Below are 27289 nucleotides of genomic sequence, written 5' to 3' on the forward strand. Positions count from 1 at the left end.
CAAATTATTTTTACCTCTAAACTTACTAAAATTCTAACCCTACTCTACATCCACACCCTCCCAAAAAAACACCATTATTAAATAATTTATCATTTTGTTTTATTTGTGAAAATAATGTTAGACCTAGAAGAAAATAATTTCTTTAGCTTCCAGAGAAATTTTATAAATTTAATAAGTATAAACAAACCCCACCTATGAAAGTCACATACATTCATTTAGCAAACATTTTTTGAGTTCCTATAGTTTACCAGTCACTGAGCATGGCACTGGAAACATAAAGATGAATGTGATCTAGTCCTTGCCCTTAGAGAGTACACAATAAAATAAGAAGATGCAGATAAATAAAAATCATAATAAAATACTTACATCATCAAAGGCTTTGGATTGTATATAGTTGAAATATGGGAATTCCTTGAAAACACTTCTAAATTTTGCCGCTTAGAATAGCATTAAGGAGTCAAATATTTCAGAATTTTTAAGAATTCTTTACTTTTAATTAACTAATTAATTGGTTACTTTTAATATAAAATTCAATTAATATTAACTTTGATCATATTTAATGATGAGGCTTTAATACTTGCTGTTTTAACATCATAAGAAAGGAATTAATACATATAGAGGGAGTGACCAATATGGCAACATAAGAGGCTCCTGAACCTTCCCTCCTCCCACAGATGCACCAAACATAGTTACACACGGAGCAATTCTAAGAAAAATCCAGAAATTAGTTAAGTGACTCCTACACACTGGGGGAATGAAAATGCCCACAATGAAATGGGTATGAAAGTCTGAGACAACTCTTACCCTAACTCTCATCTTTGGCAAAGCACCATACAAATGGAAAGGAACTCCCAACTCCCAGCTTCTCCCAGCAAAGACTTTGGATCACACATCTAGAGGCCCAACCTTTAAGGCTCCCACCCACAGGATAAGCCCCCAAAACACCCAACTCTGTAAGCTAATAGGGTTTGCAACCATGAGACCACAGTACTATAGCAAACAAATAAGCAGTTCTTAAGTGGCACAGGAACAACTCCTCTTCCTCTGCAGATATACTCAGTGCAGAGGGAGCAGCAAAAATGTTCATTTCCAGTTTCTATTTTCTCACTACTACCTCAGGTTCTGGCTTTTAATCAGCCTGCACCTAGGTGCTAATTACAACCCTCCCCTTTGGGACACTGATACATTTTAGCTCAACTACTAGAAGCCACTAAGAACAAAGACAGTGAATTGAGCGATCAGAAAAGTTTGAAAGGGAACTATGAGTTTGGGTTAAGTTAATTGATGAGGCTCATCTCCTAAGAACAGCCTGTCAATATTGGGAGAGGTGGATATTTTATCAAATGTGTAGAAACCAGCATAGAGGTTAAGGAAAACAAATAAAAGGGAATATGTTCCATACAAAAGAACAAGATAAATCTCCAGAAACCCAACTTAACAAAACAGAGATAAGTGATTTATCCAGTAGTTTAAGAGAATACATAAAAATGCTCACCAAGGTCAGGAAAGCAATGCATAAACAAAGTAAGAATTTCAACAAAGTCATAGAAGATATTAAAAAAAAAGTACCAAACAGAAATCACAAGGATTCAACATCAGACAGATCAAACAGAAGAAAGAATCAATGAATTCAAAGATAGGGCAATGGAATTAATCCAGTCAGAGGAGCAAAATGAAAAAAGAATGAAAAAAAAAAAAAGATAGCTTAAGGGGCTTATTTTACACTGATATCAAAGCCAGGTAAGGATACTACAATAAAAGGAAATTACAGGCCAATATTCCTAGTGAATATAGATGCAAAAATCCTCTAGAAAATATTAACAAACCAAATTCAACAGTGTATTAAAAGGGTCAAAACCACATGATCAAATGGAATTTATTTCTGGAATACAAAGAAGTTCAATGTCCACAAATAAATCAACATGATACGCCCATATTAAAAAGCTGAAAATCAGGAATACCCAGCTGGCTCAGTCAGAAGAGCATGTGACTCCTGATCTTAGGGTCATGAGTTCAAGCCCCACACTGGGCACAGAGCATACCTTAAAAAAAAAAAGTTAAAGATAAAAATCATATGATCGGGGCACCTGGGTGGCTTAGCTTGTTAAGCATCTGCCTTTGCCACAGGTCATGATCCTGGAGTCCTAGGATCAAGTCCCATATCGGGCTTCCTGCTCATAACGGGGAGTCTGCTTCTCCTTCTGCCCTTCACCCTGCTTGTGCTCTTTCTTTCTCTCTCTCAAATAAGTAAATAAAATCTTAAAAAAAAATCATATGGTCATCTCAATAGATGTAGAAAAAGCATTTAACAAATACAGTATCCTTTCATGATAAAAACTCTCCAGAAACTGGCTAAAGAAGGAATGACCCTCAATATAATAAAAGCCATTTATGACAAGCCCACAGCTAACATCATATTCAATGGCAAAAAGCTGAAAGCTTTTGTCTAAGATTAGGAAAGAGATAAGGATGCCCACTTTCACTACTTTTAATAGTAGTGGAAATCCTAACCAGAGAAATTGGGCAAGAAAGAGATATAAAAGGTATCCAAATTGAAAAGAAGAGGTAAAGCGGTCTCTATTCACAGATGACATCATATTATATATGGAAAACACCAGAGACTCCACTATAAAACTGTTAGAATAAACAAATTCAGTAAGGTTGCAGGGTACAAAATCAATATACAAAAATCAGTTGCAGGGTACCTGGGTGGCTCAGTGGGTTAAAGCCTCTGCCTTTGGCTCAGGTCATGATCCCAGGGCCCTGGGATCGAGCCCCCCATCGGGCTCTCTGCTCAGCAGAAAGCCTGCTTTCTCCTCTCTCCCTCTCTGCCTGCCTCTCTGCCTACTTGTGGTCTCTGTGTGTCAAATAAATAAATAAAATCTTCAAAAAAAAAATCAGTTGCATTTCCGTGCACTAAAAACAAAATATCAGAAAGAAGTGAAGAAAACCATCCTATTTACAATAGCATCAAAAAATAAAATACTAAGGAATAAAGCTAATCATCCCATTTACAATAGCATTAAAAATAAAATGCTAATGAATAAATTTAACCATTAACTATAAGACAGTGATGAAAGAAACTGAAGACACAAATAATTGGAAGGATATTCCATGTTCAAGGATTCAAGAACTGATATTGCTAAACTGTAAACTGCCAAAGCAATCTACAGATTCAATTCAATCCTTATCAAAATTCCAACTGCATTTTTTAGAGAAATATAAAAAAATCCTAAAATTCATATGGAGTTACACAAGACCCCAAATGGCCAAAGCAATCTTGAGAAAGAATAAAGCCAGAGGCATTATACTTCTTGATTTCAAACTGTATTACAAAGCTACAGTAATCAAAAACTGGATGGTATTGGCATAAAAACCAGACAGCTAGGTCAATGAGACAGAATAGATAGGCTAGAAATAAATCTGTGCAGATATGGTCAATAAATTTTCAACAAAGTAGCCAAGAACTGGGAAAAGATAACTTCTTCAATAAAAGGTATTGGAAAAACTGAATATCCACAGACAAAAGAATAAAAATGGATCCCTTACATTATTTACAAAAATCAATTCAAAGTGAATTAACCACTTGAATATAAGGCCTGAAATCCTAAAACTCCTAGAAGAAAACATTGGGAACAAACTTCCCTACACTAGTTTTGGCAATTATTTTTTTTAGATTTAAAACCAAAGGCAAAGGCAACAAATGTGAAAATAAACAAGTATACTACTTCAAACTAAAAAGCTTCTGCGCAGTAAAGGAAACCATCAATAAAATAAAAAAGCAGCCTATGGATAAAATATTCGTAAACGATATGTATGATAAGGGGTTAATATCCGAAATACACAAGAACTCATACAACTCAATAGCAAAAAACAAATAACCTAATTTAAAAATGGGCAAAGGCCTGAACAGACAATTTTCCAAAGAAGACACAAATGAAGACACAAATGGCCAACAGTAAATAAAAAGTGCTCAACATCACGAATCATCAGGGAAATGCAAATTAAAACCACAATGAGAGATCACCTCACACCTGTTAGGATACCATTTACCAATAAGACAAAAAATAAATGCTAGTGAGGATATGGAGAAAAGAGAACACTTGTACACTGTAGGTAGGAATGTGAAGGGGTACAGCTATTATGGAAAACAGTATGGAGGTTCCTTCAAAAATTAAAAATAGAACTATCTTATGATTCAGCAATTTCACTTTTGGGTACACTTTCAATGTGGGGCTTGAACTCACAACCCTAAGATTAAGACCTGAGATGAAATCAAGTGTCAGACACTTAACAGACTGAGCCACCCAGGTGCCCTTAGAGCACATATTCAAAGGAAGCAAAATCAGTATCTCAAACAGAAAACTGTAATCCCATGTTCACTGCAGCATTATTCACAATAACCAAGATTCAGAAATAATCTTAAGTGTCTGCAAAGAGACAAACGGATAAAGAAAATGTGATGTACATATATTTTATATATATAATAAATATATATATCACACACTTATGCACATATGCATACACACACAATAAAATACTATTCAGCCTTAAAAAGGAAGGGAATTCTGCCTTTTTTGACAAATTGGATGAACCTGAAGACCATTATGCAAAACGAATTAAGCCAGAAAGAGAAAGACAAATACTGCATAGTATCACTTATAAGTGGACTCTTAAAAAAACACAAAAGACCAAACTCATAGAAACAGAGAGCAGAATGGTGGTTGACAGGGGCTGGGGACATGGGAGAAATAGAAAGAGGCTAATAAGAAGGTATAAACTTTCAGCTGTAAGATTAATAAGGTAAGGTTCTAATGTATGACATGGTGACTAAAGTTGATAGCACTGAATTATAAAATTTAAAAAAGTAAATATGGAAGATGATGGAGGGTGGAAACTAACTTGATGGTGGCATCTATTATAATGCAACATATGTCAAATTATCATATCGTACATGTGATACAGCATATCAAGTGTACTACTTCAAACTAAACAGTTTGTTAATTTAGACAAACTAAATATATTTGTCAATTACACATTAATAAAGTCAGTGGGGGGAGAAATTAACAGAAATTATTAGAGTCCCCAGTAACAATCCATATTCTGAAAAAATGTCCCGGTGCAGAAACAAGGTTTATATAAGGGTTATAATTTGACAATTAAAATTTGACTATTAAATCTGATGGAAAAGATGTAGAAAGTTGCATATTTGCCAGTATATCAAAACTAAGTGTACACTTTACCTTTTGCAGAGTGGTGTTTTCTTATTCATGTTGATTAGGCAATTTTTATATCTCCTTTAAAGTTCTCAATTTCACTTTTTAACTTTTCACTTTTAACTGTTTTAACTTTTTAATTTTAGTTGTCTTTCATTAGCTGAGATGTGTTTCTGGTCACCTAACCCTGAATCCCTTTGTTTTCAATAATTTGGTTGTACTGAGTGGTGGATTTATTTGCAACTATCAGCATATTGGCTCTACAAGAACTTAAACTGTCCTTCCTTTGTAAGAAAACTCAAAAATATTAATAGATATGAACACTAAACTGTCCCCTCTCCAAGGTGAGAGTCTAACGTCAGCTTGGTAGATACTTGTACTTACGTGGTATTCTCAGTCTGAGTCACATCTATCAACTACATTTATTAAATACTATATGCAAAATACATTACTGGATTTAGAAAGCTGTGGGAAGCTATTAAGAAGAAGAGTTCTTACAATGGAGGCTGTTATAATCTATTAGGAAACATAAAACATAATACATCTGAGAATACAAATACACAGTTATTCCAGCAATTTTATTTTTATGTACATATATACAAAAATTGATGGACTGTAGTAAGTGATCTTGTTAAAAGGTTAAATGAGAACATATTACTTCTCTGCTCATTTGCCCACTTTTTGTCAAAGCATATGACTACAAGGCCTTACATGATCTTTGGTCTCCCCTCCGTCTTTGTGATTGTGATCTCAGGTCCTACTACTCTCGCCTCTGACAAATTCCTTCTAGCTGAATTGGACTCCTTTCTGTTCTTCAAAACACCAGCCATGTTCCTGCTGTTAAGGCCTTCCCTCCACCTAGACTGCTTCCCTCCTTATTTCCTTGGCTCTTTCACTTCCTTCAATTGTTTACATCTCTCCTTCTCAAGAAGGCCTACCCAAATTACTCTACTTAATTCTAATCTTGAGCCTTCAATCCCCAATTTCATCTTCTTTACTCTGCTCCACTTTTTCATTTTCCAAATTACTCAATGCCTTCTAACATACTATATGACTTATTTATACACTGTTAGAATTGTTCAGATCAGTCTTCTCCCCCACCCCCATCCCAAGAATGAATGTTAACCCCTCAAGGCAAGGATTCATTATCTGTTTTCTTAACTGACATATTCCAAATACCTAGAACAGTGCCTGGCTTATAGTAAGCACTCAATTAATATAGCTTTGAGTTTATTAAATCAAGCAGATAATATACAAATCTTCATTTTATTTTCACTTATACAGAGTATCAGAATATTTGTGTCAAAACAAAAGTGTAATTTTGAGTTTGTCAATCCATCAAGCTTTTGAAAGAATCTCATTTTTCCTTCAAAATATGTTTCTTCCGATAAAATATTTATTTGTAACAAGCCCACAAGTGGGCCATCATGCTGGTTTTTTCTCTCATTAGGTAGTTCCACATCAATTTACATTCACAAAAATGAATCTTTGATTCAGAGTATAGAATTAGTTTTCCAGCTCATGAGAAAACTGAACTACTAACATCATTTATCATTACTATAAATACTTGATATCAAATTTCTCCTTTTGTTCAACAAACTCTCAGCAGTGTCACTGCAATTATATGTTATAACAGGTAGGAAAACGTCTGCAGAATTGAAAATTATAGACTACTATAGCAAAATCAATCTGAGAAAACTTTTATTGTCCTAGGGATTCAAATATAGTAAAATATTATAAAAGAATTAGAAAATATGCTGTGTCCAAGTAATTCCAAAACCCTTAAATTATCATGAAAAGCACTTAGTCTTCCACTTTAAATACATACTTAGAAATAATAAAAAGTAGTCCTGTGATTTTGACCACAAATGAACTTTTTGAACAACAAATCAATGCAACAAGAGCACAGTATTTTTAACTAACAGAGACCTAAACAATAGATACATTTCAGCTGAGCTAATATAGCATTAATATCTTTAAAACACTTCATTGGGATGCCTGGGTGGCTCGGTGGGTTAAAGCCTCTGCCTTCGGCTCCGGTCATGGTCTCGAGGTCTGGGGATCGAGCCCCGAGTTGGGCTCTCTGCTCAGCTACTCAGCAGGGAGCCTGCTTCCCTTCCTCTCTCTCTCTGCCTGCCTCTCTGCCTACTTGTGATCTCTGTCTGTCAAATGAATAAATTAAAAAAAATCTTAAAAAAAAAAAAAAGATCTTTAAAATGCTTCAAAAGTTACTGTCCTATTATCAAGTTGAACTAAGGGATAAGAAGACTTTCTCATCATACACATAATGAAACTAACTTTTACCTGTTTAAGACTAACAAATTTCCTATGTTCCAACCATATTTAGATCACCAGAGAGAAGAAAGCACAGCAGGATTGAGACACCATGCTGAACAGAAACACTAAAAGCTGACTATATCTGAAGTTATGATATATCATGTATAACCCTTTATTGTTCTCTTCCCCCATTCTAACTTAGTTATCTGTTTGCAGGAAAATTTTCATGATTGGTCAGGCAAATAAGTTTTTTTAGAGATTTTATTTATTTGTCAGAGAGAGGGAGAACTGCAGGCAGAAACAGGCAAAGCAGGCAGAGAGAGAAAAGCAAATTCTCCACTGAGCAAGGAGCCCCATGCTGGACTCAATCCCAGGACCCTGGGATAATGACCCGAGCCAAAGACGGATGCTCAACCGACTGAGCCACCCAGGCATCCCAAGTCAGGCAAATATTTTCTAACCATACCTCAGAATGGACTCAGTCTCCTGAGTATCCTGGACTAGAATAATTCTCCCCTAGATTCCTCCAGCTCAGGAAGAATTCATTTACTGTTCTGCCAACTAGACAATAACTTTTGTGGAGTCTGGAGCCTTACCCAGCTTTGAGTCATTAATTCCATATTCCAAAAGCATGGTTTTGATGATATAACTTGACTTGCTCAAAATACTGCATGGTTTCTCCTCATTGTTCAAAAAATTAAAAAGCAAACAAAACCTCTTGACCTTGGTATCCAAGGCATTAAATAACCTGATCCTGGGATACCTTTCAATCATTATGTCCTATTACTCCTGTAATCATAGCTTTTATTCCGGCCAAACTGGAATGCTTGTTCTTTCTAACATATTCCACACTATTTTACCCTCATCTTGGCTCATGGCTACTCTTTTGTCAAAATAACTTCCTTTACCTGCCTTTCAGTATATTTGGAGATAGGAAGATAAACAAGGGATGGCCCTTCCCTTCAAGTTCATAAGTCATAGGGATGGTCCCATAATAGTCACAGTCACTGGATTATAATAAAAAACAACAAGCACACTGTTATAGACATACATGAGATATCAAAAAAGCAAAGACGATGTTATCTCCAGAATATACGTATATACTCAAAATATTTATATTGGAAATGCCCAGAGATGTAAATGATACCATAGGTATAAACCGTAAATTTCATTCAAAAAATGCTAGATATGTAAAAAATATACCCAATCCACAGAATATCCCATTTTCATTTATTTCCCCTACCCATGTTTATCCCAATATACTATCCTTACCCAAAGTGTAGGAAATGATCTGTATCTAAGGAAATATGCTCAGAATGCAGGCAATGATACAAATTTCATTTCTATACTTATCTTGTCACAAACTCGTAACAAGCAGTTCACAAACCAGCACTAGCCTGCCACACTTTGAGCAGCACTGACTCTCTCACACACTGGGTCTCTTACATGGCCCAAAAGATGCACTTTCCCCTCGTTTTCTTTGTCAATAAAATAAACACCGACACAATAAAATAACATGCTTACAAATTTATGATTTCAAATATAAAGCTGCTATAGTAAAATAAAGGATACGGATTTCTGTGACAGCCTTCAAGGAATCTGTATCATTTTCTGTTACTCCTAAAAATAATTCTACTTATTTATATAGGTATTTTTAATCTCTTCCATACAAACTGCCTCAATAAAACTAGTATAACTTTTTATTAAGAGCACAGTTAAATATTAGATCATAGTTTATTTCATTTTTTATTTTTTTAAGTAGGCTCCACACCTAACACAGGGCTTGAACTTATGACATTTACACCAAGAGTCACATGCTCTACCAACTGAGCCAGCCAGGCACCCTAGATCATAGTTTAAAAAAATGCAATAGATTAAGAAATGCAAAAACTGCATTTTTTATTATTTTTTGTATTCATTTTATTTTTTCTTTTTTTCATTTTTGTATTCTTTACTTTTGTATTTATGTTTTTATATTCTTCCTTATGCTGAGAAATACAGACTAGCTTGTTCTATCATAAAACCAACTGAAAAAAGCAAGGAATTACCTTGAACTTCATGAGGCTGGGATGCAACTGCAAAAGTTGGTGTTCTGAATATCTCTTCCCTGATTTCAGAAGCAGAAAGAGTATTGCTTGCTGTAAACATGTTAATGTCTGAATATTGATGTTTCTGTTTACTACTGCTACATTTCCATGATTCCCCTTTGCTCATTTCTGTTGGGGCAACTTTCACTGAGCCAACAGGAGAGTCCAAGTTTGTACTGTCATTAGAGTTAACACCCTCATGTATATTATCAGATATTTTAAACAACCTAAAAAAAAAAAAAAAAAAGTTTGCCCTTGAACAGTTGCTTAGAAGGGGAAAAACTAGCATAAAATTGGTCCTTTGAAAAATGCCCATAGATTGTGGTTTATTCAAACATAAAATTTAAGCATTCCCCTAAAATACGACTTGACAAATTTACCACTGAATTATGTCTTTTCACTTTTAGAAGTGAAAACTCAAATCCATTTGTAGAAGCCAACTTCCAAGACCTGTTTCCTGCTAGTCGCATCCTTTTAAAATTAGGACTTTGAGTCAGGACAGAATTAAATGACTGGTAGAGTACTGAGGAAGTACAAGTGCATGACTTCCAAGGGCAGGTCATAAAAGATACTGTCTCTTCTGCTGGGGCTCTTGGATCATTCACACTCAGAAGACCTATCCACTACATCTTAAGAATACAAAGGCAACTGGATGGAGAGGCCCATGTAGTCAGGTATTGTGGCTTCTTGTCAGAACAGCATCAACTTCCCAAACATTATTCAATAATCACTTTAGTATAACACTAAGTAAGTATCACTGTCAAGAACACTTTGCAAAGAACTATTTTCTTTGCAAAGTTCTAGAAAACAAAGGCCATCTTTACAATTGCAATTTATTATATCGAACTGATCAAAAGCCAACCCATCAAACTAATTTGTTCACCATAGCCCTAAGATACGAAGTGACCATTAAAGTTCCTAATACAGGGGTGCCTGGGTGGCACAGTCATTTAAACATCCAACTCTTGATTTAGGCTCAGGTCATGATCTCAGGGTCCTCAGATTGAGCCCCATGTAGGGTATGGAGCTTGCTTAAAATTCTCTCTCTCTCTCCCTCTGCCCCTTCCAACCCTGCTTGTGCACATATGGATATGTGTACTCTCATCCTCTCTATCTCAGAAAACAAATAAAATTTGAAAAGTAAATTTCCTAATGTAATATTTGTATCTTACAAAATAAGTATTAGGGATGACAGAAGATATCAGTCTTACAGAATTCTATAAGAAATGACATCCAAACAAGTATTGTGCAAATACAGAACACTTTCTAAATTATTTTTACTATTAATTTTTAATGACATGTTTCCATATAAGAAAGCAGGAGTCTTTAAAAACACTATAGAACAAGAAATACACTTTAAAACAAACTGTAGGGTTGTTCTATCCTTCAAAGCATCCTTCTATCAATGAAGATAGAAATTCAAAAACAGATGATTAGCCTTGAATAATAGAGTAGAATCTGATTATGAAATGGTATTGAGGATAAGAAAAACAACTTACGCCACAGGATGACTCCTTGCTATATGCAGTCATATCAGTTAAAAGCATGGACTTTGGAAACAGACAAACTGGGTTTAAATCCAGAGCTCCTCCACTTTCTAGCTGTGTGATTTAGAGTTTGAAATAAGTTTTGTGAACTATAAAAATATTATCCATGTGCTAGTCACCTAAATTCTCTGGACCTCAGATTCTTCCTAGTTCCTCTAGAATTCACACTCCATAAACTCCCCTACATCCTCAACTTCTTCACTCATTGCTATAATTACTTCCTGGTCTTAACAAAAATATTGCATTACCCTAAAAAATTCTTGCTTCTTAAAAAACTTAAGTAGAAATTACTAATTTTTCCACACCAAATGTACTTGAGGATTGAGAGTCTGTGCCTTCTCCATCCAAAATCTGCATCATTATTCTTCTCTTCTCTTATAGAAGTATCTGTGCCAACTAGTTATAACACTTTGTAACCCTCCTCGTGGCATATATCATATAGCAACATCTGGTCACTTAAGAATCTTTTCCTATCAATTCCAAATTCTGCCACCATCTCCATTACTTCAACATTCATACAGATAAGCCATTCAAAATCCTCTCCTCTTCATTTCTTAGGCATTCATCTACAGTTGCTTTCTACTTCAAACAATTTCATTCACCTATTCTCTCATCTTAAACACTGTCATTATCCAGAACTGCTCCTCCTCTCATATCAATCATTCCAATATATCATTCTCTGACCACAGCTTCTTACTCTTTCAGCTTGTTTACACAAGCTACCAATGAAGTAAAAAAACAAATTTACTTTAATGAACCTCTTTTTTTTCCCCCAACTATCTTCCCTTCTCTTTTCTCATCTACCTTTAATGGACTTAGATCCCATGGCCTATCTTTTTAACCACTCTTTTACTAATATTCTAAACTCCAATTCCTCTTTATTCTTTTAACATCCTTATCTTGCAAAACCTCAATCCTAGGTGAATCTACCTACTTTTTAAAATAATTGCAGCAGGGCAGGGGAACACTACTGGAAAAAGAAGTTAGGGAGATGACACAACACTCTGAACAATAAAACTGAGAGTCATCATCGGCAAGACTGTAGATATAAGATCAATATACCAAAATCAATTGCTGATGTTTAAACACTCGCAATGCACAATCTGAAAAAAAACCTTTTTAATTCCATTTATAATAGCATCAAAAAGAGCAAAATACTCAGAAATAAACTTAACAAAACAAGTTTGACTTGTCCACTGAAAATCTCACAATATCATAAAAAGAGATTAAAGAAAATCTAAATAAATGGAAAGATAACTCATGTTCATAGACTAGAAGACTTAACATTATTAAGATGGCAATACTCTTCAAGTTGATCTACAGATTCAATACCATCCCCATCAAAATCCCAGCTGACTTCTTTGCAGAAATTTACTAATGTATCACAACATTCATCTGAAAATGCAAAGAACCCAGAGAAGTTTAAAAAAAAAAAAAAAAAATCTTGGGCGCCTGGGTGGCTCAGTGGGTTAAGCCGCTGCCTTCGGCTCAGGTCATGATCTCAGGGTCCTGGGATCGAGTCCCGCATCGGGCTCTCTGCTCAGCAGGGAGCCTGCTTCCTCCCCTCTCTCTCTCTCTGCCTGCCTCTCTGCCTACTTGTGATCTCTCTCTGTCAAATAAATAAATAAAATATTTAAAAAAAAAAAAAAAAAAAAAAAAATCTTGAAAAAAGGAATAAAGTTGGAGGACTCACACATCCCAATTTAAAACTTTACAACAAAGCTACAGTAATCAAGACAGTGTGGGATATGTATTCATGCAAATATTGGTCAGTGGAATATAACTGAGAGCCCAGAAATAAGCCTTTATTTAGTAGATAGTTTCCTAGTTAGTATAATAGGAAATATACATTTGGTCTTTGTTCCCAGTACCTAGCACAGAGCTCCTAAAACCCTTGGAATTTTCTGTGGGACAGTAGTGATAAAAAGCATCTTTGTTATTCATGACAAACCCCTTCCAATCATACCTGAGTTTACGCTAATGAAGTAACTCTTGTAGGACCCCTAGATAGCTTCAGGATGGGGTTAACTGTCAGAGAAAAATAAACCCTAATTAGAGAAGGCTAAACTTTTAGCCTCATCTGTGATACCCAAGGAAGAAAGAGGAATGGAGATTGAGTTCCATCACCAATGGCCAATGATTTATCAATCATGCACACCTAATAAAACTACCATGAAGGAAAAACCCATAAATGACAGGGGGTTCAGAAAGCTTCAGAGGTGAACAGGGGCACCTGGGTGGCTCAGTCAGTTGAGCATTGGACTTTTAATTTCGGCTCAGGTCATTATCTCAGGATTCTGGGATCAAGCTTCATGTCAGGCTCTGCACTCAGGATGGAGTCTGCTTGTCCTTTTCCCTCTGCTCCTCCCCCTGCTCATGCACTCTCTCTCTCCCTCTAAAATAAATCAATATATAAGATCCTTAAAAAAAAATTACAGACCTAAATGTAAGAGCTAAAACTATAAAAATCTTATAAGAAAATGCAGTAGTAAATCTTTATACAACCTTGAATTAAGCAATGATTTCTTGGCTATGACACCAAAAGCCCAAGCAACAAAAGAAAAATTATATAAACTGGACCTCATCAAAATTTAAAACTGCTGAGGACATAATCAAAAAGTGAAAAACAACACAGAGAATGGGAGAAATATTAGCAAGTCATACAGCTGATAAGAGACTTTTATCCAGAATATATAAAGAACTCTTACAACTCAACAATAAAAAGACAGAAAACCCAATTAAAAATGAAGGATTTGAACAGATATTATTCCAAAGGTAATACACAACTAGCCAATAATCACATGAAAAGATGCCCAATCTCATAGGTCATTAGGGAAATGCTAATCAGTGAGATGCCACTTCAAACCCACTGGGATGGCTACAACAAAAAAGATGAATAATAACAACTACTTACAAGGACAGAGAAATTGGAACCCTCACATATTGCTTGTAGGATTATGAAGTGGTACAGTTATTTTGGAAAATAATCTGGCAATTTCTCAAAAAAGTTAAGTATATAGTTACCATATGAGCCAGCAATTCCAATTCTAGGCATAAATCCAGAAGAATTACAAAAATATATTCACACAAAAACTTGTACATGAATGTTCACAGCAACATTAATAATAGTCAAAAAGTGGAAATAACTCAAATGTCCAACAATCGATAATGGAAAAAATGCTGCACTGTCCACTGAATGGATATTATTTGACCATAAAACATAAAGTATTGATACACAATGTAATATGGATAAACCTTGAGAACCTTATGCTAAGTGAAAAAAAGACAGACAGGAGTCGGAAAGGGAAGTAAACAATAATGAATACAGTTTCTTTGGGGAGATGAAAATATTTTAAAATTAGATAGTAGTGATGATTATACAACTCTGTGAATATTCTAAAAACCCATGAATGTACATTTCAGAAGAGTGAATTTTATATGAGTTGTATCTCCCTTTTTTAAGATTTGATTTATTTATTTGTTTGAGAGAGTAAGGGCAAGCAGGGGGAGGGGTAAAGGGGGAAGGAGAGAATTTCAAGCATCCCATGCTGAGCAAGGAGCCCCAGGCAGGGCTCAATCTCACAACCCTGAAATCATGACCTGGGGCAAAACCAAGAATTGGCACTTAACCAACTGAGCCACCTAGGCACCCTGAGTAGTATCTTAATAGAACTGTTACAAAAAAAATTCATAGACATCAACTTCCATTGGGCCCTTTAGAGTGTTCAACAAAGTGCTCGCTTCGGCCGCACATATACTAAAATTAGAGTGTCCAACAAGCCTACCATTATTCTAATTGGATTGCTTTCCCATTATTAATAATCTCTTCCACTCTTCTCTTTTTTTTTTTTTTTAAAGATTTTATTTATTTATTTGACAGAGATCACAGGTAGGTAGAGAGGCTGGCAGAGAGAGAGAGAAAGAGAGAGAGAGAGAAGCAGGCTCCCTGCCGAGCAGAGAGTCCAATGTGGGACTCGATCCCAGGATCCTGAGATCATGACCTGAGCCGAAGGCAGTGGCTTAACCCACTGAGCCACCCAGGCGCCCCTCTTCCACTCTTCTCATACTTGTTCAATATTCCCACTTTTTCCCCTCAAACTCCACAAACGACTCACCTCTTACATCACAGAGAAAACAAAACCTATCAGTTAGATCTCTTCTGAATCTTTAAACCCATACATCCAATTCCCTATCTGGACAATTTATAGGTACTCAAACTCAACATGTCCAAATCTGTACTCATCACCTTCCCCCAAACCTGTTCTTCCTTTATAGTTTTCCACATCATGAAAGGGCACTACCATCCTTCATCATTCTGGTTCAAGTCAGAAAACCATGAATCAGATGTCATATCTAATAATCATTTAGGTCCTATGGGATTTTTATCTCTTAAATCACTCTGAACTCTCTCATTTCTGCTACCACAGTCTACATCACTCTCCCATTCTCTCTCACCTAGATTAATAAAAACCTTCTAAGTGACCTTTTACAACGTATTTTAGTTCCTTCTAATTCATCATACTGATTGCCAAAATACACTTTAAATTTTTAAAAAAATACAATTTTACTCCTCTACTTAAAATGTAGAATTTTAGAATTCTAGCTCTCAAACTTTATTGTGCATAACAATCATCTAGAAAAATTGTTTAAAATGACAATTCCTGGGTCCCCTCCCTACCTTTATATAGACTGTGATTCAACAGGCCTAAGGTAGGACTCAGGACCCCAATTTCTAACAAGTACTTCAGATGATTCTGATATGGTGGGTGCACAGGCCACAGCTTAAGAAATAGTGCCTTAAGAAAAAGCACAAAGTTTATGGCAGCCTACATGATTCTGAATGACTCGACCTCTCCAAACCTTACCTCTCCACATTCTCTCTGATTTTACACAAAAGGAAATTTTCTAAGAATAGGCCAAGCTCTGTGCTACTTTAGGTCTTTTGCACTTATTATTCTTTCTGCCTAGAGTACTCTCCTTCGTTTGCCCTTAGTTTAATTCTATTCCTCCTTAAGGTTAAATTTTTGTTTTTGAATTTTTTAAGATGTTATTTATTTATTTGAGAGACAGAGAGAAAGTACAAGAGGTTGGAAGTTCAGAGGAAGAAGTAGACTCCCCGCTGAGCAGGGAGCCTGATGCAGGATGTGATCCTGGGACTCTGGGATCATGACCTGAGCCAAAGGGAGATGCTTAACCGACTGAGCCACCCAGGTATCCCAAAGTTAAGTTTAAATACCACTTCTTCAAGAAAGCCCTCCCTGATGCTTCAGAACAGATTAGGACCCCATGTGATATGCTGTAACAGTAATTCTCAAAGGAAAGTTGAGACTCTTTCAGAGAGTATGTAGGATCAAAACAATTTTCATAATATCAGTAAAGTACTGTTTGCTTTTTAAATTTTTTGAGTTTTCATTTCTAATATGGTTAAATATTGATAGATGTAACCAATATATATAAAAACTGTTGAGAATCCTCAGTAATTTTTAAGTGTAAAGGGTCCTTACGGCAAAAAGTTTGAAAAATTTTGAGACCCTTTGCTCTAACTATATACTTCATAAAAATAATTGTTGTATTATAAAGTACTTAATCAATTATTTTAAATTATTTGTCCTTTCCCCATTAAGTTGAAGCTCTCTGAAGACAAGAACCTATGACTAGAATCCCAGAGTTAACAGAGCATCTCATATACAGTAAACCCTATTTGTTGATTTTTTCTCATTTAGATTCTATCATACTTCATACATTTGGACATACCATAAATGTTCAACTTTATCACTGAATATTCTGTAATTAATTTAATTAATTACCTTTTTCGGAAGGCTGACGTGCTCTCTCCTTTACCTTCTGCAAAATTAAATAATTTTGTATTATCTGGAACACTTTTCTCAGGTATTATTTCAGTGCTAACGTGATTTTTGTATTTCTGATAAATACCATATGTCAGCTTGCCAGGAACATGTGATAAGTCATCGTTACCTGCTCCTCCTAAATTCAGATCACCTGCTTCATATTTATTTAAGGAAAAGGCAAACTGGAATTTTTGTGTTGGTGAAATATAATTTGTGTTTTCATTAGTTATCTTTAAATTTGATGGTAACATTTTTGGCTTCTCTTCCTGACCTACAAAAATGGAATACATTAATTAATATATGTTCTCCATGAAGATAAATTCTCAAAATGACCATGAAAAAATTTAACAAAAATTTTCAAACAGCTAACAAGGTAAACATGAAAGTTATTCATACAATATCAAGATAATCTATAACACCAAATACGGTTTTGAACTATAGGTGATTGGTACTGTTATTGTATACTATATCACTGAAGGGCACTCAAATTAAGATTTACTGAAATTTGAAATTTATAAAAAAAACCTACATTATAAAATAGGTTTAATTTCTGACTCAGAGAAATAACCATTATTATACCTTTTAAGTATTTTACCAACTACAAATGATATAATTATACAATTAGGAGGATTTGAATATTTACATTACCGATTTACACATAGAAATATAATGACCAATCATATACAATACTGGATTTGATTCAGTATTAAATACATGATGCAATGTTTTTAACTTTGTAGTATTGCTTCTAAAATCAAGATAAAGGAATGCTTTTATCAGGGTGAAAAAATTTTAAAGGTTTCTTTACAGAGATTTTACAGGCATCTTGAAAGGTTGGGAGGAATCTGCAGGCATTGTTAGGGCTTAAATTTGTTTTACCATCTATGTATATATATAGTATATATATGCCTGTGTATACTATGTATTATTTGGTATATATGAGAATATAAATGAAATGCATATTTTCATGTATAAAATATACACAAGTTACAAAGGTTAATAAGGTAACATATATGAATTACCATCAAATTTGAAAAATCAAAAATTTTATCAATAATATCACATAAGATCACATATACTGTTTGAATATGCTTGTCTTTTTTTTTAATCAATTTATTTATTTATTTATTTATTTATTTAATTTTATTTATTTATTTTTTTTGACAGATAGAGATCACAAGTAGGCAGAGAAGCAGGCAGAGAAGCAGGCAGAGGGAGAGGAGGAAGCAGGCTCCCTGCTGAGCAGAGAGCCTGATGCGGGGCTCGATCCCAGGACCCTGGGATCATGACCCGAGCCGGAGGCAGAGGCTTTAACCCACTGAGCCACCCAGGTGCCCCAGAATATGCTTGTCTTTAACTTTATAAAAATGTTACCAAACTATATAAAATACTCTGCATCTTCTTTTTTTTCAAGAATGTGGTTTTCTAAGTCAGAAGATCCTACCTTTAGTAAAAGGCAAGACAAAAACTAAATGGCAATGACAACTTTAATAATAAGAGGAAACAAATTCATGCAATAGTACATGTTTGTGATAGTGTACTATATATATACAATATGTATATGTACGTATATGTATATATGGAGAAGAAAGATGTTTTTGATTTTAAGATTTGGTGAGCACTATTTTGAATAAAGTATCATTTTATTTCATTAAAATAAAGGAATTAACACTTTAATGTGTTACTAGATTATTTTACACTGACATGAGCTGCACAGGTTTAACTTCATAACAAGTATGTGATAGTTTACCTAACGGTTTATGACTTCCTATTTCCTCCTCCAATGCCTGAGTATCTGGAATTTCTGAAATCAATGGAGCAGGTGGGAGAAACCAATCCAATGATTCTTCATTGTCTGGATGGCTATATAAAATATAAAAGTGTGAATATATATGTTAATAAAGTTATATCAGAAGCTATTAATTAAACATTACTCAATTACAGACTCTTAGATGAACAACCTATAAATTAATTTTCTACGGTGATTTTGATGTATCTTTATACACAGGAGTGTTCTCAATCTTTTTTCCCTTGTGTGTCATATGATTAATGACACTGCTATGTGAGATATGCTACCTAAATAATGGCTATAACTCCATCTTTTTTCCTCTAATTCAACAGCTTGTGACAAGAATCTTAAATCTGTTCCAATATAAAAAAAAAAAGTAGTAAATCATTCTGAAATATCAGCATCTTTACCATCAGAATTAACAAAATACTTATGACACACCTCACAATAGATCATGGGTCATCAGTGTGTAAATGACACCACCACTGGTATTCTCTATTCTCTAGAGTATTCCTAAAATATTATTACAAATTAACATCCTAATCAAAATACCCTGGATCCAGAACCACTTACAAACCACAGAAAATCCAAGAAACCAGTTGAAAATGATAATCACTTTGTAAACTTAAAGTAGTTTTTAAGAATTTTGCCACCCTGTTGGCACTGTGAACTGTCTTTCCTTATCTTTCAGCTGTGATCCTATTAACATATAAATTTTTAATGTTTCCTTTTCAATAAAAGTTGATTTGTCCTTCATTAGAGCAAAAAACTAAGTACTGATTGACAGGAAATAAATCTGAGAAGAGCACCACATACATACACTGTCTATGACAAGTAGCAAGGATTTTTTTAAATGATTTTATTTATTTGAGAGAGAGAATAAGAGAGGGAGAGAGAGAGCATGAGGCGGGGCAGCGTTAAAGGGAGGAGGAGACTCCCCACTGAGCAGGAAACCCCATGCAGGACTCTATCCTGGGACTCCAGGATCATGACCTGAGCCAACATTGCTTAACCAACTAAGCCAACCAGGCACCCCCAAGTGGCAAGGATTTTATGATATTTTTAAATCTTTTTTATTTAGGACTTTAAACTCTGGAAAGTGAGAGACCCAGTCTTTTACACTACTGCCTTTGTAGCTCCTAACACATAGCTCCCACAGCTATGTTTTCCAAATCAAAAATCTACAACACATTATCTGACAATGTCTGACAGACTGTCTTATAAAAGGCCAAAGCATTTGAAATTTAGGACTGTCAGAGGGTCCCCAAGAGCACCCCCAGAGCCAATGATTCCCTGGGCTGATTCAAATTCAACATATAGTCCTATTTGTGACTATGAGGCAAAGTCCAGGGGAAACCAGGCACAAGCCTCCAAATCCTCCCCTAGTACAGCAGCACAGGACATCTTTAATTCCCTCAGCAACAAACTGTACCAGCATGCGTGAAGTATTGCTAATGAGGGAGCTCATTAGAGACTTCATGCCCAGTGTTTTTACTGAGGACTAATCATGTGGGCATCCCCTGTCTAGTACATACCTAAATTCTGGATTTCCAGAAGAAAAGCAGAGAGTCAAAATAAACCTATCTGTATAAACAGTTTAGGCAGGGAGCCATTCCTATCAGTTAATGGTGGAAACTTTCTTAAAGCTTTCACTCTAGCCAAGGGCCATTCGTACAACCAGGGCCTTTCAAGGACAGTGGTTTAGGCCTGATGTATTAACTCTTTTCTATACAGAGACTATTTCAGAAAATCTAAGAGAGATATAAAAAGCATACATCTGGGGCGCCTGAGTGGCTCAGTGGGTTAAGCCTCTGCCTTCAGCTCAGGTCATGATCTCAGGGTCCTGGGATTGAGCCCCACGTTGGACTCTCTGCTCAGAAGGGAGCCTGCATCCCCCTCTCTCTCTGCCGGTCTCTCTGCCTACTTGTGATCTCTCTCTGTCAAATAAATAAAATCTTAAAAAAAAAAAAAAAAGCACACATATAATTCTACTATTCAGCATCCCTGTAAAAATCAAATCTCCCTTATGACTTCCCTATTTTCCAGAGGCATCATCTTTCTCAGTCATCCAGAATTCAAATTATAGCAAAATCTTATACCTATATATCCAGACATATACCAGGTCTTACTGCATCTTCTTTATAATGCTTCTTGAATTCATTTCCTTGTATTTCCACTGTCACTATTTTAATCAAAGCTCTAATCAATTTGTTTAAGAACAATCATGTCTTAACTGGCCTCACTGCCTCTGGCTTTCTCTAATATATTGTACACACTCCTATCACATTGATTTAGAATTGTTTTCATCATAATTATATTCCATTCAAAATACTTCAGTGGCTTCCAAACAATATCAAACGTCCAAATGGCCTTAGGCTATCTTAGAGTTTTAACTCTCCTACTCTACTTATAGTCCAGCCCAAAGTGAACTACTTGCATACCAAATAGATAACATATTCTGCACCTCCTCATCTTTTTTCAAAAATATTTCTTTTACTCTGACTGCCACTGCACATGACCCTATCCTATATCTACCTATATAAGTTCCATTGTTTCATTCCTTCATTAATCTATTCAACAATTATTTACTGAGAACTACTTTCCAGGAAATATTCTAGACACTAGTGCTTATGTTCATCAAAATCAAGCTTAGATCCTTCCCTCTTCTGGGTGCCTGGGTGGCTTGGTTGGTTGAGCGACAGCCTTCAGCTCAGGTCATGATCCTAGAGTCCTGAGATGGAGTCCTGCATCAGGCTTCCTACTCAACAGGGAGTCTGGTTCTTCCTCTGACCTTCCCACGCTCATGCTTGCTCTTATTCTCTCTCTCTCTCTCTCATAAATAAAATCTTTTTAAAAAAGTTTAAAATGTTTCCCTCTTCTTAAGTACTATTTGAACCAATAATATTTATTACAGTCCTATTGTATTATATGTCTGTGTGTAGATAATATATATATTGCATATTATATATAGATAATAGAAAGATTGAGAATAGATCAGTCTGATACCCTCCCCAAATCATAAACACATAAAGGTTTGTTTCTAGTTCACATCAATACTACTTAGCACAGTGCTTTACATAATGAGATATATCATCAATAAATGTTTGTTGATTCAGTTCCAGGCTTTTAACACATGGTCATGTCCAAGATCCTTATTCTGGCACTTAAAACCCACCGCAATCTATCCACAGTTTACTTTTCTAACTTTATGTCCCACTGTTTCTCCTTTATGAATCTCCTATTCCATGAAACTTCTCTATACATTAACACCTAAAAATACTGCAAATTGTCCCACCTCCATTATTTCTTGCTGTTAAACTCTGCCTTCAAATGGCCTCTTCTCTCTGCTTATTAGAATTATCAAATCCTTCAAAGTCTCCTGAAGTCTCTCCCCATTACCATAAAGCCTAACCTGATCGGTCTGTACCAGGTCTCCCTCCGAATCTGAAATTTCATTGTATGAATGTATGCTTATCATTTCCTTCACATCTTTTTTTGACTCTGTATTGTTAGAAAGGCAACCATAAGTTGCAATTTGCCCACACCAGTCCTGATTAACACATGTTGTACAAACTGGATGCACTCTTTTACTCTCAAAGTATCCAAGTCTGGATGATGAATTACAGAGTTATGTTACTTATTAATGACTTTCCATATGTGTTCTTAATCTCCTCAAATAGATTTTAAGTTCTTTTGAAGTAAAAATCTGTTTCATCCTTCTTATATCCTTTTCTGCATTCAATCAATATTTGAAATAATACTTGAATGAATGAAAAAATTAATGAAACAATAAATACTTTACTCAATGCTTCCTTTCTTTAAAAAAGGATAATATAGGGTCGCCTGCTGGCTTAGTCAGTGGAACATGCAACTCCTAATCCTGGGCTTGTGAGTTCAAGCTCCACACTGGGTGTAGAAATCACTTAAAAATAAAATCTTAAAAAAAAGAAAAAAGATAATACAATAGAATACATAGAAAACTTAGAATTGAGAAAAATTTACATGTGAAAATCCATAAGAAAATTTACATTATGAAAATCCATAAATCCATAGTATTTAACAGACTATTCTCTGCTCTTACTTCCTCTAGCACCATATCTTTATTTCCACCCCTACTTCCTGCCTACAATGAATCTGCCCATCACACTAGGCCTTTGGCACACTGCCCATTCTGTTTCCAAAAGGTGTCATCACTCCTGTCCATTGCTACTGTTTGACCATTACTTCAAGTTTTTACCTTGGACAAAAATAATCTGAACAAACCAGAAATGCAAATACATGAAAGCCAAACAGGCAAGTGTCTACTCTATTTTTTAAGTTATAACATTTAACATGTTAAAATTCAGATACTCCCTTATATCTGAACTCCATGTTTACCAGTTATATACCTGAAAAATCATTTTGTCGACCCCTCATTTTTTATTTGTATATGTCTAGTGAGAAAATTAAAACTCCTTAAAAATCAAAAATCTCTAAAACAATATACTATATTATCATTCTTTAAGGCAGACTTACTTTTTAGCTTCACCTGGTTTTTCAAAAAACAAAGTATCCAAGGAAAACAACGAGTCATTTGATTTCAGCATTGTTAAAGATTGGATTGTGTCATAAATCTACAAAAATGTAGAAAAAGTAGTTTATATTTTATTCATAAACCCCTAGAAAAATATTTCTGGATACATAAACTATAATCATTAATTTCCTAGAATAATCACAGACTCTCTTTCCAGCTGCATCTTCTGCAGCTTCCTCCAAAGTGCCTCAATATTCAAATACATTATTCTCTATTCTCCACTACTTCTCCACTAATTCATGCATATTCACATCTGTACCCCTCTCCTCATACTGCACCAATGCTTAGAATGTGTTTTCTTCCATTTCTTCTCTACCTGGCAGATCCCTACACATCCTTCATGTATAGGTCAAATGTCGTTTTTTCTTCAAAGGCTTCTCTGAGTTTGTCCTGTTCTCCAAGGCAGAATTAATCACTCCTTTTGGGTTCTGAATACTTTGTCCATACCATTATTTTTGATTTAGGATAATGCATTTTGTAGTGAATGTGTGTGCCTCTAACAATATGCCACATACATATACAGAGGTTTGCTTCAAAATAAATGGGGAAAGGTAAGGGGCAATGATAAAACAAGATTGGCAATGAGTTGATAATTGCTAAAGCTATATAATAGGTACATGGAGTTCATTATAACATTCTGTCAATTTTGTATATATGTTTGAACTTTTCCAAAATAAAAAAATTTTCAAGCTTAACATATATATGTATGCTTACATTCATATTACATAATATGTACATAGAAATGCTTACATTCCTTTTTAAAAAGCCAATTTTTACATTCAGAGATGGTATCTAAATATAAAGGATAAAAACATTTAGCATTGGCCACATGAGACTAGAATAAAATTCTAGGGCTGAACAAAGCTTCAACTTTGATAGGAGACTAAAGAACCATTTCTACAAACACATACATTGTTCCATTCACATTGCCATTCTTTCCCCTGCATATCAATACCACATCCCATTTTTTTTCTCAATTCTGTAACATGATAGAAAATTCTATATGACAAAACATGAAATAGATGCACTAATTATAAAACATAAAGGTCACATTTCTATTTACTCTGTGATATTAATACACTGCATATCTTTCCTTAGGATAGAAACTAAAATCAAAGAAACTATATGAGTGCCATCTTGTGGAGAAATCCATACTATCAGGTCAGATCATGCCCTTTCAATTTTGAATCCTCCCTAACGTGGGGATGAGATACACGTAGGAATATGTGACACCCCTTGACAAAATACTACTGGTAAGAGGGCTAGATCTGTGTATTATCTTAAGACTGTTCTTAGTTATCCAGAACCTTGTGGGATTTTTCATTGTTCTAGTCATTGGAGTTTTTCTCCCTTCTATTTGTTTAACTTAATTGTCCTCTTTTTTTTTTTAATTTATTAATCACTTAGTCACCAACCAAAAGAAATAGTGAAGTTGAAACATATTAGCAATTGTTCTAAAACAATTGACTATATTAACAATAGAAACCCAAGAGAATAGGGAGGGAAACAGAAGGGAGTCATTCAAAAATAAGCTAAAGGAGTCCTTAACATCTTTAAGTAAACAATTTCAGAACTTGAAAATAATTACCTGATAAAGTATAAATGGACGTGCTAATCACGTTGCTATACTATGCAGACAGGAACAAATAGGGGCTCCTGGGTGGCTCAGTAGGCTAAGCCTCTGATCCTTGATTTGGACCCATGATCTCAGGGTCCTTAGATGGAGAGTGGTGCTCTGCACTCAGCAAGGAGTCTGCTCCAGATTCTCTCTCCCTCTGCCCCTCTCCCATCCCTCCTGGTTCAAGGGCACAGGCTACCTTTCAAAATAAATAAATCTTTTTTTTTTTTTAAAGTAACAAAATGTTCCCTTTCTCATCTCAGGATAACGATATAATTTAAAGCAACAAAAAAAGTTTTCAAAATTAAAACCCACTGGACCACTTTTATATATGGCTTTGCTATCTCAGAATTTACTAGAAAACTGTGTGACTACCTAATTTCTTGTCTGTTGAGATAGCGTGCTCTTTATCTAATTATCTTAGTGACAATTTAGCATTTTCTTATCTTCTATAATGCTTACTATATAAATTTTTCTGATCTACTAGTCGTACCTTACGACTTGTACTCTCAGAAAGAAACTTTTTAAGTGCCGAAATTCAGATATAAAATACTGATTTGAAATCGGTAGTGAGTGGAAGCCGAGACCCACAGTCACTCGAAAAACCAATCACGACAAAGATCGCAAGGAACCTGACAAGGTAAGAGAATAAACAAGAAAACAAATTACCCTGGTCTCCGAGCCTCGGCCAGGGAGGGGTCCCTACCCGTCGGGGAGGGAAGTGGGGGGTGGGCATCTCCATCACCCGCCCCGGAGTACCCCGCGGGTCTGCCGGGAACGACTCAGCACCCCCCGCCCCAATTCCTGGGGAACACCCTAATTCCAAGCAAACCCGGCCCATACCCCCAGGCGCCAGGGAGAAGCCGTCAGGACCCGCGTGTGGCCCACGCCCCGAGGGCTGGAGCCGGTCGCTCCCCACCCCCCACCTCCCACTCCCCACCCCGACGTCTCCTTCCCACCGCTGGAAAACAAGGTGGCTACAGTACACACGCACGCCGCACCTGCAGCCGCTCAGGGGGCAAGACACGCCTAGATACAAACACAGTGGGTCCGGGAACAACCAAAACAAAAGCCGAGTCGGCCCAGCTCCTTCAGCTCCGCAGACGCGCGGTCCTCCCGCCAGCCCCACCCGCGCGAGCGGCCGCCCCGCCCCGAGCGCCTCAGGCCTCGCCGGGTTCCTGACAGGAACGCGGTGAGGACCCGCGCGGCACGGGCCGGGGCGGGCCGTCCTCAACTCACCGCGCCCGCCAGCCCCCCGAGAGCGGCTCCGTGCTGAAGGTCGGCCGCTGCCGGGACGATCGGCTGTTCCCACCTCCCCGCGGGATCCCGCGTCTGCGGTCCCAACTTTCCCCCGGGAGACGTCCGGCCCGGCCCAGCTCCTCACCCGGCAGCGGGACTCTCAGTTCTCGGAGCCGAGCGCCTATTCACCCGCCCCTTCGAGGCCCCCCAGCCTGGCTAAATGAGCTCCAAGCAATGGATCAGCGGGGGTCTCCGACTTCTCCCTTCCCGCTTCACCTTTTTCCTCCAAAAGTAGTTAATTAGGCTTGAATATATTGCTCTCCCAGTATACAGTGGCTTCTTCTCATTAAATAAGGCCCTTAAGGCTTCCCCCAGCACCTGGTAACTCCTGTGCTACTTGCCCTCTCTATGAATTTGCCGATTCCAGGTAACTCCCGGAAGTGGAATCATACAGTATTTGTCCTGTGTCTGGCTTATTTTATTCAGCATGGCTTCAGAGTTCATCATTTGTAGCATGTATCTGAATTTCATTCTCTTTTAAACTTGAATATTCCATTGTGTGTATGTACTACATTTTGTTTATCCATTCGCCTGTGGATAGACCTTTGTGTAGTTTCCAGCTTTTGGCTATTGTGTTACAAACACTGGGGTACAGATATCTGTTTGAGTCCCCGCAGTTCTTTAGATATATACCTAGGAGTGCAGTTGCTGAGTCTATGGTAATTCCAAGTTACACCTTTTGAAAAACCACCAGACAGATTTTCCACAGCTGCTGTATCACTCCCACTAACAATGCAAGAGGGCCCAAATTTCTCCACATCCTTGCCAGCAAGTTATTTTCTATTTTTAAAATATTATAGCCATCCTATTAGATGTGAAGTAATATCTCATTGTGGTTTTCATTTTCATTTCCCTAAAGACTAATAATATCTTTTAATGTGCTTAACAGCCATTTTGAATATCTTCTTTGGAGAAATATCTATTCAGTCCTGGGCCAATCTTTTTGTTATGTATCTTTTTACTATTGAATTGTAGGAGTTTTGAATATATATATATATATTATGGCTATTTGTCCCTTATCAGATGTAAGATTT

At 36.2% G+C, this 27289-nt stretch overlaps 1 protein-coding gene across 14 annotated transcripts in view; it reads right to left on the reverse strand.

Annotated features, from left to right (window-relative positions):
• The window catches only part of HFM1 (helicase for meiosis 1), a 114089-nt gene extending 87718 nt beyond the window's left edge, over positions 1-26371 (reverse strand). For 5 of the 14 annotated variants that reach the window (XM_013056160.2, XM_013056161.2, XM_013056163.2 and 2 more), the window contains exons 1-8: positions 26196-26368; positions 25450-25588; positions 23281-23378; positions 18727-18839; positions 16935-17247; positions 9542-9807; positions 9066-9113; positions 367-437 (exon numbers count right to left, since the gene is read on the reverse strand). In XM_013056160.2, the coding sequence (XP_012911614.1) occupies positions 367-437; positions 9066-9113; positions 9542-9807; positions 16935-17247; positions 18727-18839; positions 23281-23351 (882 nt within the window). In that variant the 5' untranslated portion in view covers positions 23352-23378; positions 25450-25588; positions 26196-26368. Of the gene's footprint in view, positions 1-366; positions 438-9065; positions 9114-9541; positions 10566-16934; positions 17248-18726; positions 18840-23280; positions 23379-25449; positions 25589-25957; positions 26148-26195 lie in introns of those variants that run through there. The other 9 variants (XR_006601817.1, XR_006601818.1, XM_013056162.2 and 6 more) reach the window with 8 other exon arrangements.
• Positions 26372-27289: the final 918 nt, after the last annotated feature.

Source organism: Mustela putorius, unplaced genomic scaffold (assembly GCF_011764305.1).
Source record: "Mustela putorius furo isolate JIRA1106 unplaced genomic scaffold, ASM1176430v1.1 tig00003853_pilon_pilon_pilon, whole genome shotgun sequence".
Classification (NCBI taxonomy): domain Eukaryota; kingdom Metazoa; phylum Chordata; class Mammalia; order Carnivora; family Mustelidae; genus Mustela; species Mustela putorius.